The sequence below is a fragment of the Plasmodium falciparum genome (assembly GCF_000002765.6).
Source record: "Plasmodium falciparum 3D7 genome assembly, chromosome: 12".
NCBI classification, from domain to species: Eukaryota; Apicomplexa; class Aconoidasida; order Haemosporida; family Plasmodiidae; genus Plasmodium; species Plasmodium falciparum.
This window is the reverse complement of record NC_037284.1, coordinates 1413752-1435000: the sequence shown is the minus strand read 5'-3', so window position 1 is coordinate 1435000 and position 21249 is coordinate 1413752. Positions and strand designations below refer to the sequence as shown.

Here is a 21249-nt window from a genome sequence, read left to right as displayed (position 1 = left end):
TATTCAAATGTATATGTTAACATATATGTGTTCTTATATGTATGTTTATATGATTATATATATGTTAATGTATACATGTTTGTACATGTAAATATATATATATATAAATATATATATATATATATATATAAATATTTTTATCGCTTAGAAAAAAAAAAAAAAAAAATACACATTTATATATATATATATATATATATATATATTATATACAACAAAATGATTATTTATTTTATTTTATTATTTTATTTTATTTTTATTTTTTTTTTTTATACAGAAATTATGACGACGAAAAAAACGAAGAAGATATTTTCTACGACTTTGAAAATGAAAACGAAAAAAAAGAAATAGGTGAATATGAAATAATTGTACGAAATAATGATAAAAAACAAAATTGGATTATTATGCATGATATATATTTAGATAATCCAAGTACTTTTGAAATATTAGAAAAGATGTTTTCGTTATATGTAAATACATATCCAGATAATGAACTACCAATTGGTTTTATATTAATGGGTGATTTTATAAGTTTAAAATTTGATTATAATAAAAATTTTAATGATTTATATATTAAAGGATTTGAGAAATTATCAGTTTTATTAATTTCTAAATTTAAATTAATATTACAAAATTGTTATTTAATATTTATCCCAGGGAAAAACGATCCATGTGCATGTAAAAATAGTATACCTAAAATGCCTATCCTTCCATATTATATAAAAAAATTTGAACAAAATATTCAATCCTTTTTTTCATGTAAAAAGAAAATTATATTTGCAACAAATCCATGTAGAATTCGCCATTTTAATAAAAAAATGATTTTCTTTAGACAAGATATTTTAAATGATTTAATATGGAGCTCTTCTATTAATGCAACTGATGATAATAAAAATAATCTACAAGATATATTAATTTCAACTATAGTTGGACAAAGTCATATATATCCAATTCCACATGATAATAGAATATTAAAACGTTATTCTTCTTTTCTCTTTTTATATCCTTTACCAAATTTTATATGTATCAGTGATAATACATGTAACAGTTTTATTTCATATGCTTCAGATAATACTAGCGATTCCATAATATCCAATTCAGATCTATCTTTTACGAAAAAGAAAACATTTACCGTCTATAATGTATTACAACATGACGCAAAGAGATATGTAGTTCCTATATAAAAAAAAATGAATCAAGCAAGCATAAAATTATTTCTTTTTTTAATCAAAATTTTTAAAATATTTATTTTATTTTTATATAATAATGATTATTATGCATACATATATAAATATATATATATATATATATATATATATGTAGTATGTATGTATGTATTTATTTATTTGTTTCATTATTTATATTTTTTTTTTTTTTTTTTTTTTTTTTTTTAAACCTTTTTATTAATCATAGTAATATATTTTACACTTAGATTTTATATAATTCCACAGTTTGTTTTTTTCTATAAAATTATTATGTGCAACAATTATTATTTGACTTTTTGCTCTACTTAAAGCTACATTTATCCGATTTTTATTCTCACAGAAAGATTCATAAAGCATATTGCTGTGCAATTGAGAATTGTCGTTCTCCATTGAAACGGCTAGTTCGTTCATAATATTATTTTCGCCAGTTGTAATATTTTCGCCAGTTGTAATATTTTCGCTAGTTGTAATATTTTCGCTAGTTGTAATATTTTCGCTAGTTGTAATATTTTCGCTAGTTGTATTATTTTCACTAATTATATTATTTCCACTAATTGTTTTATTTCCACTAATTGTATTATTTCCACCAATTGTATTATTTTCCTTTGTCACAAAATGTTCATCAACTACAAATTTCTCTTCTTCATTATTTTTTATTTTTTCTCTTTTTTTTTCTAATTGTGTTGGGCACATAACGCACGAAAACAAAATAATTTCTTTTTCTATTCCTTGGAACGAATCGACTGTACTAACTTTAACTCTTTTTAATTGGTTTGCTTTTTTTGAATTGTTTAATTTATTTCTGATATATGACGATTGTGATCTGTATAAAGAAATGATACCTATATCATCTGGATTAATATCATTATCAATCATATTTTCACATATGCTAATAATTATCCTTGCTTCCTTGATATTAATATATGAAGAGTTATGTAGTATTTCTTTATAATGGCTTCTAATTAATATTAGATTGACGTGTGCATTATATTTATCATAATGAATTTTAATTTTCATAGTACGTTTTGCATTTTTAATACGATTATTATAAAATAGATGGCTACATATTTCACTGATACTAGGATGACATCGGTATTGTTTATTTAGAATAATTAATTTATTAATATAAGGAGTATAATTTTTATAATTATAACATTTTTCACTTTGTGTATATTTTTCTTTTTTTTCTATATGTAAATCAAACATTTTTTCGTATAATAGATATTTTAAAGTACAATATTCTTGATCATTTAGGTTATTTACAATATCTATAATATTATCGATATTTTTCGTGTAGTCATTAAGATTATTAGGACTTTTTATATTTTCACAGTATATATGATTATTATTTATGTTTGTATTTTCATTTTGTATATTATCCTCCACGTTAACAATTTTATTTTTTTCATTTTGTACAAAATAATATTTAATAAATAGTTCATTTTCAATAAGTCTTGAAAACATACTACGACTTAAATCATTTTTACTTTTTAAAACAAATCCTAATTGTTTTACATCACCTATAAAAATAAATTTTTTTATAGGATATTTCATAAAAAACCTTAGAAGTGTTAATTCATTAATTTGTGTGCATTCATCAACTATTAGATAATTTATATTATGTTTGATGGTATTCATTTTCTCGAATAGATGTATACTTCTACAAGTTCCTGCTATAACTCTTTTGTTTTTATATTTATTTTTTAAAACAAATTCTTTATTTTTTTTTAAAACATTTAATAATTGATCAAAATTTTTTATTTTATGTATATGTTCTTCTTTCATATAGGAAGGGATATGATCTAAAAGTTTTTTATCATTAATATCATCTTTTTCAATTTTATTATTAATTTTTTCCTTAAGATACATGTGATGATTTCTCAACTTAAGTTGTACATCATCATTATTAACAACCTTCAACTTATCTTCGTTTGTTTCTTTTTTATTATGAAATGTACTTTGTATATTATCTATTTTATTACTTATATTATTCAAATATATGGATAATTCCTCAACGTTTTTATCTTCTCTTAAATTAAGTGTAATAAAGTTTGTTATGACAAAAAAAATTATTTCATAAATATTTCCTACTCTAGCAAAATCATAAAAATTGAAATCAAATTTTAATTTTAATAAAATATTATCAACTCCTAAATTAGTATTACATATTAATAAAATTTTATTTTTCTTTAAACGTTGTTTTTTATTTATGTGTTCAATTATTTTCATATCAGTTTCATTTATATGTTGTGAGTTTATATGATGATGATCATCATCATCTTCTTTTTTACTTTCTGATTCATAATTATAGGAATCATCTGAATTACTAGTCCTTTTTGAAGTCGTTTTTTTTTTTTGTTATTATATTTGATTTCTTCGTTTTTTTCTTTTCTTCCTCTTCTTCATGTGTTAATATTTTATCTAAGTATAAAATTATGTTACAAATGAGGGTACTTTTTCCTGATCCAAAAATACCATTAACTAGCAAGCTATTATTCCTACTATAATTGTCATCATAAAAATGGGTGTTTTCACAAATGTTATTGCTTGGAAGGTTTTCTTTTTTTTCATTTTTTTCGTTTTCTTCATTTTTTTCATTTTTTTCGTTTTCTTCATTTTTCTCGTTTTTTTCGTTTTCTTCATTTTTTTCATTTTTTTCGTTTTTTTCATTTTTTTCATTTTTTTCATTTTTCTCGGGTCCGCCATACTTAAACCAATTAACAACATGTGTGATTATATCCTTCTGCTTCTTATTAAGCATTTTATTGTTTTTTAGATTTTCTAAGATTTCTCTTTTTAATTGCACATTCACATTATTTAATACAATTTGTGTATCGATCATAGGGTTGAACTCCCTTTTAATACCAATTTTGCTACATATAAAATTATAATTTATAAAATGATTTGTTTGTAAGTAATTATGTAGAGAATTTATATTACTGTTATGATTTATATGATTTATATGATTTATATTATTTATATATTTGTAATTATAATTGTTAGCGTGAGAATAATTTGTTTGTACTATTGAACTATAAAAAAAAAATAGATATTTTAGATTTTCTACATGCTCTAAAAATTTGATTAAGAATAAACAAGAAGAGAAATATATTTTTTTATGTCTTTTTAAAAAATAGGAATAATTTTTGGTTGATGCAAATTTTTCTTTTAAAAATAATTCATTCATATATGTAAAAGTTTCAATATTTAAAGGATAAATTTCTAAATAATTATTACTTAACTTATTCCATTTTGTTATAAATATTAATAAATCATTTTGATTTAGATATATATCATTTTTACTAAATATAATTATTTGATTTACATTAATATATTTATTCTTATCTACTATTGTTTTCCTTTTATTTTTTTCTATTAAAATATATTTTGTTTTTTCATTTACACTTAAAAAAAAAACGTCTATTCATACAATTACTTGTATGCATATTCTTATTAGTTTCATTAATACTATAAAAAAGTTCACAATCATTTAAAAATAAAATATAATCATCTTCTAAAATATTATATTTTTTTTCATCATCTAAATTTATTACTGGGGTATATATATCATTTTTCCCTTCTAACTTTTTTATATTACATATTTTATTAGAGTTCTCTACATTACAATTTTCTGAAGGTTCATAAGTATTCTTGTAGTTACTATTTGGGTTAATATCATTACTATTTGGGTTAATATCATTACTATTTGGGTTAATATCATTACCATTTGTATTATTATCATTACTATTTGGGTTATTATCTTTATGATTTGGATTAATATCATTACTATTTGTGTTAATATCATTACCATTTGTATTATTATCATCATCATTATAATAATAATTATTATTATTGTTAATCATCTGTTCTTGTGGCAACCTTTCGATGGTTTCTTCCCGCTGAATTTTTTTTTTATATATATTCCTATCATTAAAAAATTGTATCAAATCATCATGAAAATATAATATTTTAGTTGTTACTTCATAATATATTTGATATAATATAGAGTTCATAAAATATAAAACATATTCCGACTTGTTCCTAAAAAAATTGGGAATTCGATAATATTTCAAATTACTTAATTTATTTTTTATATCTATTTTATTATTTAACAGTTTAATGTATATAGGTACAAATAAATTATGTTTATTAATATTATGTATATCTTTAATATGAAAGTTAAAATTATTACTTTTAAACATATTTATATTTTTTATTTTATATAACTTACAGTAGCCATTCTCGTCATCTTCATCTTTATCTTCAGAACCAATGTTTTTATGTAAAACAAATTCATCACTGAATTTTTTATCATGTGGGTTTATACAATTATTGGACACCACAAAATTGGTGGTTCCCTCCTCATCATTTCTATGATTATTAATATTATTATTATTATTAATATTATTATTATTAATAATATTATTATTATGTGTGTAATCATCATAACGATTTTTATCATTCATCATGTACATCTCTTTTCCCTTGTCCTCAAACTCCTTTTCCTTGTATGAATGCTCAATAAATACTTTATCTTTTTTTTTCGAACATGAAGTTGTTTCATTCACACAGAAATCAAGTGTGTAATTTATAGTTTTATTACATTCTTTATTTATTGCAGATTCATATTGTGTATTCCCACTTCCATTTTTATAATTATCATAAATTTTGTTTTCTTTTTTATCATCATATGAGTTATCATCATCTTTTTTGTCTGCGTGTTGTTGTATATCAGAATTCATTGAGGTGACTGAAATGTTTTTATAAATGTTCATATGAGAATAATTATTTAAACTAACAATTTTCCCTATATTAATAATTTCATCGTATATCTCTTTATTATCACCCTTATTATTATTATTATGATAAAAAAAGACGGTTTTTTTTTTGTCTTCTGAAAAGTTATTTATATATTGATTACCATTATTTTTTTGTTCTTCAGATATAATATTTTTTGAATGATTATTATTTATAAAATTATGTGTTATGTTATTATTTCTAATAAGATCATTTTTGACATCCTTATTTCTCATATCTTCATTTTTGTAATTATTTTCTTTATATTTATAATCTTCATAATTATACTCTTTAAAATAACTTTTTGTATATTCCTTTTTTGTTAGATCGCATATATCTCTAGTTAAATCATTTTCTTCATCTCTTTTATTATTAGATATAGATTTGTTTATATCATATGAGTTTTTTTTCTCGTTAATTTTCGATATGTCATGAATATTAAACGATTTGTTATTTTTATTTAAATGTATATTTTTATAAGATAATAAAGAATAGTTACCCTTTTTTTTATCATTATTATGTATATCTTCATCTTTATCTTTATCTTTATTTTTTGTGTTCGATAAGAAATTATTATATACAACATAGTTTCCAAAATTTATATATTCTTCATCCATTATTGGTTTCTCTCTTGTAAATAATTTATCTTGTGACAAATTATATAATTCGAAACAATTTTCTTTCTCTATAATAAATCCATCTATCCATTTTACATTTTTTTTTTTATAAAACAAATTTTTATTTGTATAAATTATATTAATGAATGTATCGTCATTTTTTAATTTATTATTATTATGATATATTGGTTTATCATTCTTAAATGTATGAAGATTGATTTTTTGTTCCATCACAATATTTTTATCTTGTTCATTTTCTTCATTCTTTATATTATAATTACTGTTAAAACTATTACCCACAAGGTTGCTTTTATTAATTGAAACGTCCTTTATGTCGATTTTTCTAGGAACCTGAAATTTGTTATTATGACAGAGGTTCTTATTATAATGGTTATTATTATAATGGTTATTATTACTATGATTATTATTACTATGATTATTGTTACTATGATTATTATCAACATAGTTATTAGGACTACGATTCTCATCAATATGTTTATCATAACCATTTTTGTTATTTTTATCATTATCATCATTGTGCAGGTTGTGTGTGCCCCATGGAGAAGACATATGTTCTATACTATCCAAATAATTATTTTCATTTGTATTATTATTAGATAAGGACTCTCTTTTTTTTTTAATAGATTTTAATTTTTCCACACAAAAACTGTTAATTCTTTTCTTTACTTTTTCTCTCTTTATTTCTTTTGTAACTTCGACTGGTACATCATTTTCTACATAATTATGTATATCAACAAATTGTATAATATAATTTGGTAATTCAATTTCTTCTTCAATATTATTTAAATTTATTAAATTACTTAATATGCTTTCTATACAACACTTATTTGTGTTTAATAAACTTATCTTTGTCATACCATAGTTATCTATTATTTCACAAAATCCTTCTTGCCATTTTTTATTTTTCTGTATCTTCTGGTGAGTGTATAAACATTCGTAAGTTCTTTTTACATTATTTAAACTCATTCATAAAGGTGGGTATAGAAATATTAGGAAAATGTTTTAATCAATTATTATACAAATATAAATATATATATATATATATATATATATATATATATATATATATATATGTATATGTATTAATATATATTTATATATATTTATATATATGTTTACGATTTGATATAGGGGGGGGGATACTTATCGAGAACATTAAAAATATGCTCATTCGCATATAACTACAAAAGAATATATAAGGGGGAAAAAAAAAAAAAAAAGTGTAAATTATTTTTTTCTTATTTTTTTTTTATAAATTTATATTAACACGTAAAAAAATAAAATATACATATATATAAATATATATGTATTTATTTATATATTTGTGTTACATTATAATAATTTAGTTGTAAAAAAAAAAAAAAAAAAAAAAAAAAAAAATTATATATAAATTAATATACAAACAAATAAAACATGCATAATATATATATATATATATATATATATATATATGATAGTATATTTATATATAAACATTTTATATTTCTTTCATTATTTATTTATTTATTGTATTTTTTTTTTTTTTTTTTTTTTTTTTTTTTTTTTTGTGTTAACCTTGTTCTCCCCTCCTCGCTATTTAAATGTTCATTTTCAGAAACGCAATTTAAATAGTTTTAAAAAATTTAAAACACATACAAAATGTTTCTTTTATTTTTCTTTGTAAATAAATCTAAGGATTTGCTTGGTTTTTAAAATATTAACCATTATAAGGATGGTAGGAAAAAAACAAAATATCTACATATATATTATATATGTGTGTATATTTTTTATATTTTATCAATCCATATTTTACATGAGAAATAGAAAAAGAATTTTATGTTTTAAAATGTACGTGTCAATGAATAAGTTGTATATAAGAATCAAATAAAAATTATCCAAAAATTGTACTTAAAACAACATAAAAATAAAATAATAAAATGAATAAATAAATACATATATATATATTTATATAATGCTGAATAAAAAAAAAAAAATTTGTATATCTTAAAAATCGCTTCAAAGGATCTATCCTTCTATCATAAATTAATAATTATATGTCTCATACAAAATAATAAATAAATAAATAATAAATAATAAATAAATAAATAAATAAATAAATAACAAATACCGAATAAATAAATGAATGAAAGAAAAAGATATACTTTGTAACGTCCTACTTTCTGTCCTAAACATTTGTATTATTACTATTTTGTCATTTTACCCAATTTTCACATTTTACCCATTTTTCACATTTGGCATGGTGTTGGGTATTTTTTTATTTTAATTTATATCATTTGACTTTATTATATCGATAGAAACACCTGACATATTAGATACATCTTCGGTTCGATGTTTTTCGGATATGCTATTACTATTAATCAAATGGTCCTTATTATTATTATTATTATTTTGTGTCTCTGTATTATCATATAAATTATTAATATGTTGATCATCTTCCCAGAGGTTTTCTATTTGTAAACTTTCCCAAGTATTATTATATAAATTTTTATTTTTATAGAAATGTTCAATTAATATATTATTATAATTTTGTAAGTTGTTGTTATTTTTTATTTTATTAACAATATCTTTAAACATATTATCAACAATTTCACATAAGTATGCACTAACAGAAGTAGGTGTATTATATAATTTACAATTTGTAACAATTAAATTAACATCTTCAAAAAAAGAATTTAGACTATTATATTTTTTTTTTTTACATCTGAAAATAATTTTATTTATATACATTGGTTTTTTAATAACAGTATAATATAAAGGTGCATATGATTCATTAACTTCATTTAAAAATGCTTTATAATTATTTAGTTTAGATATATCTGTCATAATATTTGATAATGTATCATTAAAATTTTCTATTACTTCTTTAATATTTTTATATTTATTTTCTTTTTTATTTTTTTTTTTATTTTCTTCATCTATTATAATATTTTTATTATTATTATTATTATTATTATATACATTTGTATTAATATAATCATTTTCAGATATATTATTATTTGTTTTATTATAATAATATTCATTACTTTTTTTTTTTTTAAATTTCCCATGTTCTTCATGGGTGTAATAAATATCTTCGGTTTCCTCATCTTCATCATTATTATTTAATGAATTGTATCTGTTGTTCATGTTTTCTTTTCCTTTTTTTCTTTTTTTATTATTATTTCCTTTGATATTTTTATCATTATGATAATCATCATAATAATTACTATTACCACTAATATATTCTTCACTCATATATTGATCCTCCTCCTCCTCCTCCATATTATTATTATTTTTTAATGTATATCTTTTATTATGTGCTATATAATTTATAGAGGATGTACTTTTTTTCTTTTTCTTTTTTTTATTATCACTCGATTCATCTACATTTTTTTTTTTTTTTTTTTTTTTTTTTTTATCACTATCAAATTCTATTATCTGATCATGAAAATGTTCCTTTTTTATTTCGCTTTCACTATTGGTTTTATTTTTTTTTACAATTGATTTATTTTTAATATGTGTTTTTTTATTTTTTATATTATTTTTCTGTACATTTTTTTTATTATCTTTATTTTTATATGATATAATATTATGAAACCTTTTATTGTTCTTATTAATATTTATAGAATAGTTTGTGTTTACAAATTTTTTGTTTATACCTTTTTTATTTTTATCATTATTATATAATATATCATTCATTTTTTTTTTTTTATTTGTTTTATTCATTTTTTGTTTCTTTTGTTTTTTCAAAGCAAGGTTTTCATTTGTACTCATATTTTCATAATATAGTTCTTTATTATAAATATTGTTATCATCATCATCATTTTTAATTTTATTTTTTTTATTTTTTTTATTTTTCAACAAATCTGATTTTTTTTCACCATCCTTAATTTTCTCATGCATTTTATTTTCGATTTTCTTCTTTTCTTCCGTTTTTTTTTTTTTTTCAATTTTTTTAAAATTATCCCAAGTTTTCAATTCATTAAAAAGTGTAGGAAATATACTAAGTGCCTTTTCCATTCCATATGCTGGATCTTTATTTGATTGAATAATATTTGAATATCTTTTATTTTTAATTGTTTTCTTTTTATTTTTTTTCATATTCTCATTACCTAAATATATATTTTTATTTGTGATAGTATCATCATCAAAATAATCAAAACCATCATCCTCCCCATCATCTTCCCCATCAATATCAACATCAACATCAACATTATTTTCTTCATATAATTTAGAAACATCTCTTTTGTCAAAAGCAAACATTTTGTGCCTTGTGTTAGTTATATCTTGTTGCATATTTTTTTGTATTACCTTGTTCTTTTTATTATCATAATTATTATTATTTGTATTTTTTAAAAGAAAAAAGTATCTTTTTAACATCCCCCTAAATCGTTTCCATTTTAAAAAGGTATTAATATTTTTTTCTCCATAAATATATAACGTTTGTATGTTGTCAATTTTATCAATATTATTATTTGTAATATATTTTTGTATATCTTGAAAATTATTTGTGTACACAGGATTATTACTAAACGTGCCGTTATCAAAGGTGTGAGTCATATTGTAATTTTGCTCAGCATTTTTTAAATCTTGATTATTAAAATGGGGTGTTAACAAAGGAATATTATTCTTATTATTATTATTATTATTGTTTATGTTGTTATTATGGTTCATATTATTATTATATACATCAGGTGTATTTATATTTCCATATTCTACAAGCCTCATAGTATTATCATCCTTTCTTCTTATATATACACGTGTCCATTTTAAACAATGTATTAATTTATAATTATTTTCATTATCTTCTATATTATACTCCTTCGTTTTAATTTCCCTTATAATTTCCAAATCTTTTTTCTCATCCTCATCAATAAAATCATCTTCATCATAACAATCCTTTGCATATACCTTTTTTTTATCCTCATGATAAGTACCTTTAAGATGATTGTTCCTATGGTTCATATTATCTATTTTCTTTTTTTTTTTTATATTATCCATATCATCTAAACGATGTAATGTTTTCATTTTGTCAGATAACCCAGAATCAACGGAGGATTCATAAAAGGATGATGATCCTTCGACATCTGATAAAGATTTTGGAGAATATTCATTTTCACTTGACGATTCACAAAAAAATTTTCTTATTAATTTTATTCGACATTTTTCTATCTTTGTTTTTTTTGGAATATCTAAAATGACTGAATGATTTTCTTTTCTTTCTTTATCATAATAATATAAACCATTATCTTCATTATTAAAACGTTTTCCCTTATCATTATTATCATTCGCTATATTATTTGTATGATATGTTTTATTATAAAGATAATTATTACTTGCTTTGGTTTTGTTTTTCATTTCTCTATTTTGATGAATCACATCATTCTGATTTACTAAACTTTTTTTCTCATCTATATATAAAACATTTTTATTATATTTTAAATAAACTGGTTGTTGTAAATTTTTAAATTGTTCACTGATTAATTTCTTTATCATATATATATGTATAAGTTTATTTGTACTTGTTAATATTTTTTCATTTTTAATATTCTTCTTAATTAAATTTAGTTGCTCATTTCGATTCATATTTTTTATAATTTTATTATGAAAACCAATACTTATAAGGGTTTTAGATAAATCCTTAATACTGAAATGTGTTATACATTTCATATATAGAGACATGTTTATATTCTTGTTTAAATCTTTACCACACACAAACATATTATTATCATTATATGTATTTTTATTATTATGATTAATCAATGTCATATTTTTAAAAACACTTGATCGATTCATTTGATCTTTATTATATATCTTGTTATTATTCAGCATAGTTATATCATCTTCCTCATCACCATCTAAAATAATATTATTCACCATCATCATCTTATTATTATTATCACCATCATCAATATTGTTAATATTGTTAATATTGTTAATATTGTTAATATTGTTAATATTGTTAATATTGTTAATATTGTTAATATTGTTAATATTGTTAATATTTTCAATATTTTTCTTTTTCTTGCTCTTGTTATTAATTTCATATTCTTCCATTTTATACATTTTTTCAAACACACTTTCTTCTTTGTCATATTTATAATATCCATCATGTACTCCTCTCTTATCACCCTCTATATAATTCTTATAGTTCATATAATTTTTTTTTTTTTTTTTCATATCCTGTACATCAGCATTTAAATTATTAGATTTAGTATAAAAATAACTAAAGTTATATTTTCCTTTCATATTAAAATGGTATCCCTTGTTACCTTTTGTAAATGTATTATTCCCTTGTCGTTTTTGTCTTTTTTCAGACATATTTATTCTTTTATTTATTACATCTCCTCTTTTCATAATGTTACTATTCTCCATAAATATTTTATTTTTCATTTGTTGTTCTCTATATTTATTTCCATACAAATTATTATTATAACAATAATTATTATTATTGTTATTATTATTATTTTTGTTCTTTTGATATGATATATTTCCACTATGTAATTTTGAATTATATACTACATGGCTATATAAATATGTTGCATAAAAATAATTCTTTCTCCCCACCTTTTTATTATTATTATTATTGTTATCACTATTCTTTTCTAATTCTGAATCCTTAGGATCATTTTGTATTTCCTTTTTCTTTAATTCCTCATCTGAATCGTAATTTATGTTTTCACTTCTTTCATCCTTTTTTTTCTTACTCCTTTTATTACTCTTATTATTTCTTTTATTCCTTTTATCCGTTTTCTTTATATTTCTATCAACGTGGTCATCTGTATGGCTTTGGGTGCAGTCAAATGATGAAGAATCTTTTGAAGCAGAACCTTTTGAAATGGAATCATTCGATACAGAACCACTGGATATGGAATCATTGGATATAGAACCATTCGATATAGAATCATTGGATATAGAACCATTCGATATGGAATCATTCGATATAGAACCACTGGATATCGAATCATCTGACTTATAGGTACTTTCCGAATTCAAATCTATTTTTTCATCATTATTTGATTCAAATTCATGTATTAATTTATTTTCTTTTTCCTTTATGTTTTTTTTGTTTATTTCTCTTTCTTGTTCGTCTTTCTCGCTGTTTGTGTAACTTGCATTATGTGCATGTGAAGTTTTTTTTTTATTCTTGACTTTTAGATTTTTTTGACGTTTTTCTTTTGTGTTGCTACTTTTTTTGTGTTCTTCGGAATGGTATGGATAATTACTCATATTAGACATATCAGTATCATCATTTGATGTATACTGTTGTATGGAGAGTTCACGACTACTACTATTATTACTACTATTACTATTACTATTACTATTACTATTATTACTACTATTACTACTATTACTATTACTATTATTACTACCGTTAGTATTATTTTTATTATTATCATGTCGATGTAATAAATTACCTTTTTTCTTTTTTTTTTCCCCCTTCTTTTTGCCTTTCATACTATTTTTTTCATTTTTAATATTCTGATATTTTTTGTTTTTTTTTTTCTTCTTGTTGTCATCGTTCTGGTTTTCCTTCTTGCTCACATTTGAGGTATTAACATAATCTTTAAATATATTCCATGGGGAATAAGAAATAATATATTTAATGTAAAAAAAATAATTCAACATATTATTATCATAATAAAAATTTCCTACAAAATAATAATTTTGAATTGATGAAATTTGTATATCTTCTTTTTTAATATTGAATTGTACTGTTTTTGCTTCTTTTTTATAACAATATTTATCATATATATATTTAATTTTATTTTTTATATTATTTATATTTTGTAAAGCTCTTTGTTTTTCTATTTTTAAAACAGAAATGATTTGATTTAATTTTTCTTGGTTATCAATTACTGTTTTAAAATCGATACCTTCATATTTAAATAATTGTAAATAATGATAAATACATTCTATAATACATACATTTTTTATTTTATAAAAATTTTTTTCTTCGTCATCATCCATATAATTTTTATTTAATAATAAGTTAATATCTAATGATTTAACAATAACATTAATATCCTTTTCATTAATAAATAAACTTAATTTTTTTTTTAATATTTCTTTAATTTTTTTAGAATCTTTAATTTTATATTTTACAATTAATTTTATTATCCAACTTCTTACATAATTCCGTTTTTCCACAAGATATCTTTTATATAATGGATTCATTACATCTACATTAATATCTAAAAAACCTACATTATAAAAAATACAATTAAAATAATTCTTCTTCATAATACCTTCGGAATATTCATTATTAACATAATTATTCATATTCTCTTCATATGGATAATCATTCATATTATTTTTATAATATATATTATTCTCTTCATCTATTTTATCGCTGTTAGTATCTTTTATGTATCCTTCTGAATTTAAAGATTTATTACTATTTAAAGTTTCCACATTATTATAATTATTATTATTATTGTATGCTTCTACTTCCTTTTCCTCAATTGTTATATCTTTTTTATTAAGACTATTATAATTAGATGCGTTGTACTTTTCGACATCATCAGAATTGTAATTATTATATGTATCTTTAATATTATCTTCTTCATTGAATGTTTTGTCCCTCTGAACATTTAATTTGTCCCCCTCACCATTTAACATGTCCCTCTCTTTATTTAACATGTCCGTCTCATTATTTATAACATATCCTTCTTTTATAAGATATTCATTTTTCTTTTCCATAGTTTCCCCTTTATATTCTTCCCTGTACATATCTACATCCACATATAAGGGTTTAAGGAAATATCTATTTTGATTATAAGAAAAATTTCTTATGAGTAAAAAATCGGTATTATAAAAAGATGTATCGTCTGTATCATTATTATAATATTCATCCATGTGTTTTTTTTCTTCTTCTTCTTCGATATCTTCAAAAGAATTTATATCTAAATCCAAATGAGACGTGTTCATATATTTATTAATTTTATGTTTATCTCTTGAATCATCACAATAATAAGAATTATTAATATTATTAATATTATTATTGTCCTGTTGAGAGTTGAGATGATTACGATTTGTATAATTTCCATCATACTTACACATATTAACACCATTAATATCTTCATTAATATATTTGTTTAACAAGGATTTATTTTTTTGACGAGCATTCATATAATACACCGGATATGTAAATAAAAAAGATTTGAACAATTCATTTTCTAAAAAGGTAATTCTTTGTTTAGATCTTTTTAATTTGATTGGTACTCCGAAATAATTTATTGTATTTTTAATAACATTAATTTCACCAAAAGGTTCTACATTTTTTTTTAATTTATTTTTATAATCAAAAGAATATAAATGTTCATCGTTTTCACATATGAAATAATGATTTAATTTACTATTCATACCATTTTTTAAAAATATGAAAGGATCCTTCTCGATATATTCTAATACAACTAAAGGACCATCATCATTTAATAATAAACATGAATTATTATAATAAATATATGAAGGATTATCTATTTGTTCTTTATCATTAGAATCTATTATTTCACATGTATCAAATTTATTTTCTATTTCCCAATCACACATAATATATTCACTAAAATCAAAATTAGATGTATATAATATATTAACAATTTCGTATAAATTTTTTTTTTTTTTTTTTATTTTGTTATTTATATTATCATATGCTAAGCTACCTTTCATACTTTTTATATCATCTTTATTAAACATACTTTCATTTGTATTATCATTATTGTTATCATTATTGTTATCATTATTGTTATCATTATTGTTATCATTATTATTATCATTATTGTTATTATTATCATTATTATTATCATTATTATTATCATTATTATCAATATTATTCATATTATTCATATTATGAACAGTTCTCGTAAAGAAATCCCGACCGCCTCTTTTTAAAAACATATACGATCTTCTTAATGTCTCATTTTTCCTTTCAGTCCATTTTAATAATATATGTTTTTCATATGATCTAAGATCCATATTCATATCTATCTTCATCTTCTTTTCTAAATGAAATTTTTTTTCCTTTACAAATTTATGTATTAATGTTCTAAAATCTAACTTATGAAACCTTGAATAAGCTATTACACCTTGTATATTACAAAATAAATAATTATAATAATAATCATTTGTCATACGTGTATGTATATAAGCATTTTTATACGATATAGATAAGTTTTCGATTTTATGTGGATTTCTCTTTTTATATATATTATCTAATTTTAAGTTAGAAAAAAATATTATATTATCAATTTTATTTAAAACCTTTTCAAAAGATTTTAATCTTAATTCTTTATTTTGAATAAATATATTATCTTCATCATTATTTATATTATTATATGTATTATATAAAAAATCATTCTTATTCTTATGATATAAACCTTTCGAAAATTGATCTCTTCTATTATTATTATTATTATTATCACCATCCTGTAACATAATTGTGTTTTCCACATATTCTTCATTTCTTTTTAATTTATAAAAATGAGAATCACTTAAAAATAAATCTTCTTTTAAATATTTATATTCATCATAACGATAAATTAAGGATTTTAACAAAACATCAGATATATCTTTTTCCTTTAAAAAGATATTATTTAACATAAAAGATATGACTTCATTTTTTTGTAATTCAGCTGATAACATTTTATTAATATATTCTAAAATATTATCCTTATTATTTTTTGTAGTATTATTATTATTTTCTTCTCCTCTTTGTAGATTCATATCATCATATACCTTTGATAATATTGTACTGAAATTATCTAAGAATATAGTATTATTATTATTATTATTATTATTGTTATTATTAAAAATGTGTTCGTTCATATATTTGTCTAGGTCTTTAAAAAACAATTCATTATTTTTTTTTAAAAAATTAGATAAATTATTATATATAGAATCTTGAGCAAACAAATGTTTATTTTCTACATTAGCATTGTTAGATGTGTTTCTTTCCTTATTAAAAGTAACTAAATTATTTTTATCAACAAATTGTATCATGTTATTCTCATAATAATAAGAATTATTAATATTATTATCATTATCATTATTATTATTATTATTATTTGTTATACTTTTTATTTTTTTATTTTTCAATTTTTCAGAATTACTTAACATATTAGATTTATCATTCTCATTATCTATATTTATATTAAATAATTCATTTATAATATATTCATTATATAATATATCCTTTTCTGAAATTTTTTTGTTCGTAACATAATCAAAATAATCTTCATTATTATATGGATATAATATCATAGTAACATTGTTATTATTATTATTATTATTATTATGATTAAAATTATTTTTCGTATGATAATTATGTAGATATTTATAATTTAATAACATATATATATATACATTATTTATTATATTATTACCATACAAATTCATATCATCATATAATGAATATTTTTTATAATCTTCATAAACATTTTTAAAATAATCATATTCATATTTTTTTTTTTCTATTTTTTTTTTTTTATTTATATTAACCACTTCATCATTAAATCTATGATTCTCAAGATTATCATTCTTATTAATATTATTTATATGTATATCTTTATTTTTATCATCTTGCTCATTTTCATATACATCCATAATATTATTTAAATCACTTTTCTTTTTATTATTATTGAAATATATATTATTTATACCTTCCTCGTCATTATTTATATTTATATTCATATTATTCATAATATCCATATTAGTACTATCATCTTTTTCATTCAATGAATTAAAACTTTTATCATGTTCATTATAACGTATGCTATAATTTAATTTCTCTTTATATTTTTCTTCATAAGTACTACTAATATGATTCTTTTTTAAATCATAATCATAGGAAGAAAAGCTATCTTTATGATAACTATTAAAATCTTCCTCTTTATATTTGATTTTTAACACTATATTTTTATCACTTTCTTTTATTTTTTCATATGTTGTTAATACGTCATTTATATGATTAGTTTGTATTTTGCTTTCATCATTCTCTTCATTATTATTTTTCTTGTTATAAAAAGAATCTAAAGAAAACTCAACATCGCTTTTGTTCACATTATCTCCAGAATAATTATTACAAATATTATCATTATTATTATCTATATGATCATCTAGGAAATTATCTTCATCCTTGTCATAAATATTTTTATTATTTTCATTTTCTATTAAATTAAATGAGTCCGATATGTTTTCTAATTCATGTGGTACATTATTATTAATATTATGGAGATTATCCACAATGTCAACATTAAAAAGCTTATCCATGTTGTCAACATTATTTATATTATCATCGTTAAAATTAAATTCCTTATCTATATCTAATTTCTCATAACTACTAAATTCATCATTAGACGATTTTTTCGATATATGAAATTCTCCCTCTTCTTTCGAACAAAATTTTCCTTCTAAAAAATTTATTTCTTCTTTAAAGGAACCTCCAGAATTATAAACAGCATCATCGTTATTATAAATGTGATGATCATTATTATAAATGTGATGATCATTATTATAAATGTGGTGATCATTATTATAAATGTGGTGATCATTATTATAAATGTGGTGATCATTATTAACATCATCATTATTATAAATGTGGTGATCATTATTAATATCATCATTTATATCATCATTATTAATATCACCATTTATATCACCATTTATATCATCATTATGTTCATTTTTTGTATTGTCATTACTTAAAACTTCATCAACATTTTTGATCTCTTCCATTTTATAGGCATTCCCTATTTTATGTTCCTTTTTAATTGTCCCAGTTTTATGATTGTTCATATCTCTTTGTTCGCTTTCTTCATCCTGTAGATGACTTATTTCCTGATAATTCATATCCTTATAAAATTCTTTATTTTTATTTATTTTCTTTTTCATTTTTATATTTCTATAAAAGCAGAAATCTTTATTTTTTACATTATCCAATTTTTTTTCATCAAAAATATCATGGAGTTCGATAAAATCTGTATTATGAATATTTAAATTATTTACATTGTTCGAATTATTATATAAATTCAATAAATAATTTGATGACATATTATTATATCTGGGTATATTTTTTAATATATCATCTATATAATGCTCATTCATGTTTTTCTCTGTTTCCTTCTTATTTATGTAATCATTTTTTTGTTTTTTGGGTGTATCAATATTTTCCTTAAAATTATATAAAATATTTTTATCATTATAAAAATTAATAAACTTATTTGTTTTTCCATATTTATGAATATGTTCATATTTAGTAGAATTATAATATTCATAATAAGTCTTTATTCTTTCTCTTTCTATATTTTCCTTCCCATTTTTTAATATATTCATACTTTTATCTTTCTTATAACTCTCAAAATAATAATTATTCATATAATCATCTTCATTTAATAAATCCTCTTTATTTTTATAAACAACTTTTAGTAGTAAATCTTCTTGATTAACCCCTACAGGGAGATTCTCATCCACTTGTTCATTTTTATGATCACTGTGTTTATTATGATCACTGTGTTTATTATGATCACTGTGTTTATTATGATCACTACGTTTATTATGATAACTATGTTTATTATGATCACTATGTTTATTATGATCACTATGTTTATTATGATCACTGTGTTTATTATGATAACTATGTTTATTATGATCACTGTGTTTATTATGATAACTATGTTTATTATGATAACTATGTTTATTATGATAACTATGTTTATTATGATAACTATGTTTATTATGATCACTTATTTTAATACGATCTGTACTTTTATTATTACCATCAATGTTATTATTCTCATTATTGTTGTTTATCCTTTCCTTGCTTTCCCTTCTCGAGAGATTGTTCATATTTATTTCATCCACTTTACTATTACTCTCATTATTTTGTATATCTTTTTTATTTTGTTTTTCTTCATTTTTATTTTCTTTCTTTTTTATAAAACCATTAAATAGTAGCGAATTTATTAATGAACTCATTTTTCCATATAATTCTCATTCGTAATATATTCTCTTCTAATTAAATAAAATAAAATAAAAAAAAAAAAAAAAAAAAAAAAAAAATGAACTTAAATACGAAAACATAAATGGATAAAAATAATCAAGGAAAAATAAATAAATCTAATTTTTCTCTATCTATTTGAATTATTATATTAAAAAAATATTATATATAAATATATAAATAAATATATATATATATATATATTCAATAATGACAATGTTTATCAAAATTATAAATATAACAAAAACAAATGTAAATATGAATATATAAATTTAAAACGAAAAAATAATAATAAATAAAATAGAATATAAAATAAAATAAAATAAATAAAAGAAAATAAAAGAAAATAAAAGAAAATAAAATAAAAGAACAGGAATGAAAAATAATATTAAAAATTTAAAAAGTAGTGTATATAAATTCAACATATAATGGATTATATATTATATATATATAATATATATAATATATATATTTACATATATTACATATATATGTTCTTTTTTTCCCCATATAAATTCAAAAATATGCATATATAAAAAAAAGAAGGGAAAGGGAAACAAAATTTTTCAAATAATAAAAATGTTATATATAAATGAAAAAAAAAATATATATATTATATATATATATACAAAAATGACTG

At 20.0% G+C, this 21249-nt stretch overlaps 2 protein-coding genes and 1 pseudogene across 2 annotated transcripts in view, besides 1 other annotated feature; 1 reads left to right on the top strand and 2 right to left on the bottom strand.

Annotated features, from left to right (window-relative positions):
- PF3D7_1234300 (DNA polymerase epsilon subunit B, putative) overlaps positions 1–1181 on the top strand; it is a gene marked incomplete at both ends in the record, with an annotated part of 2176 nt that extends 995 nt beyond the window's left edge. Inside the window, one exon of the mRNA XM_001350701.1 lies at positions 275–1181. Within this exon, the coding sequence (XP_001350737.1) occupies positions 275–1181 (907 nt within the window). The remainder of the gene's footprint in view (positions 1–274) is intronic.
- Positions 1182–1400: 219 nt separating this feature from the next.
- Positions 1401–7603, bottom strand: PF3D7_1234200 (annotated as a pseudogene).
- Positions 1401–7603: a sequence feature (helicase, putative, pseudogene).
- A 1293-nt stretch (positions 7604–8896) lies between these two features.
- Positions 8897–20587, bottom strand: PF3D7_1234100 (bromodomain protein, putative; the record flags this gene model as incomplete). Its single annotated transcript, XM_001350699.1, has 1 exon — positions 8897–20587. The coding sequence occupies one exon, from the start codon at positions 20585–20587 to the stop codon at positions 8897–8899; it is 11691 nt and encodes a 3896-aa protein (XP_001350735.1).
- Positions 20588–21249: the final 662 nt, after the last annotated feature.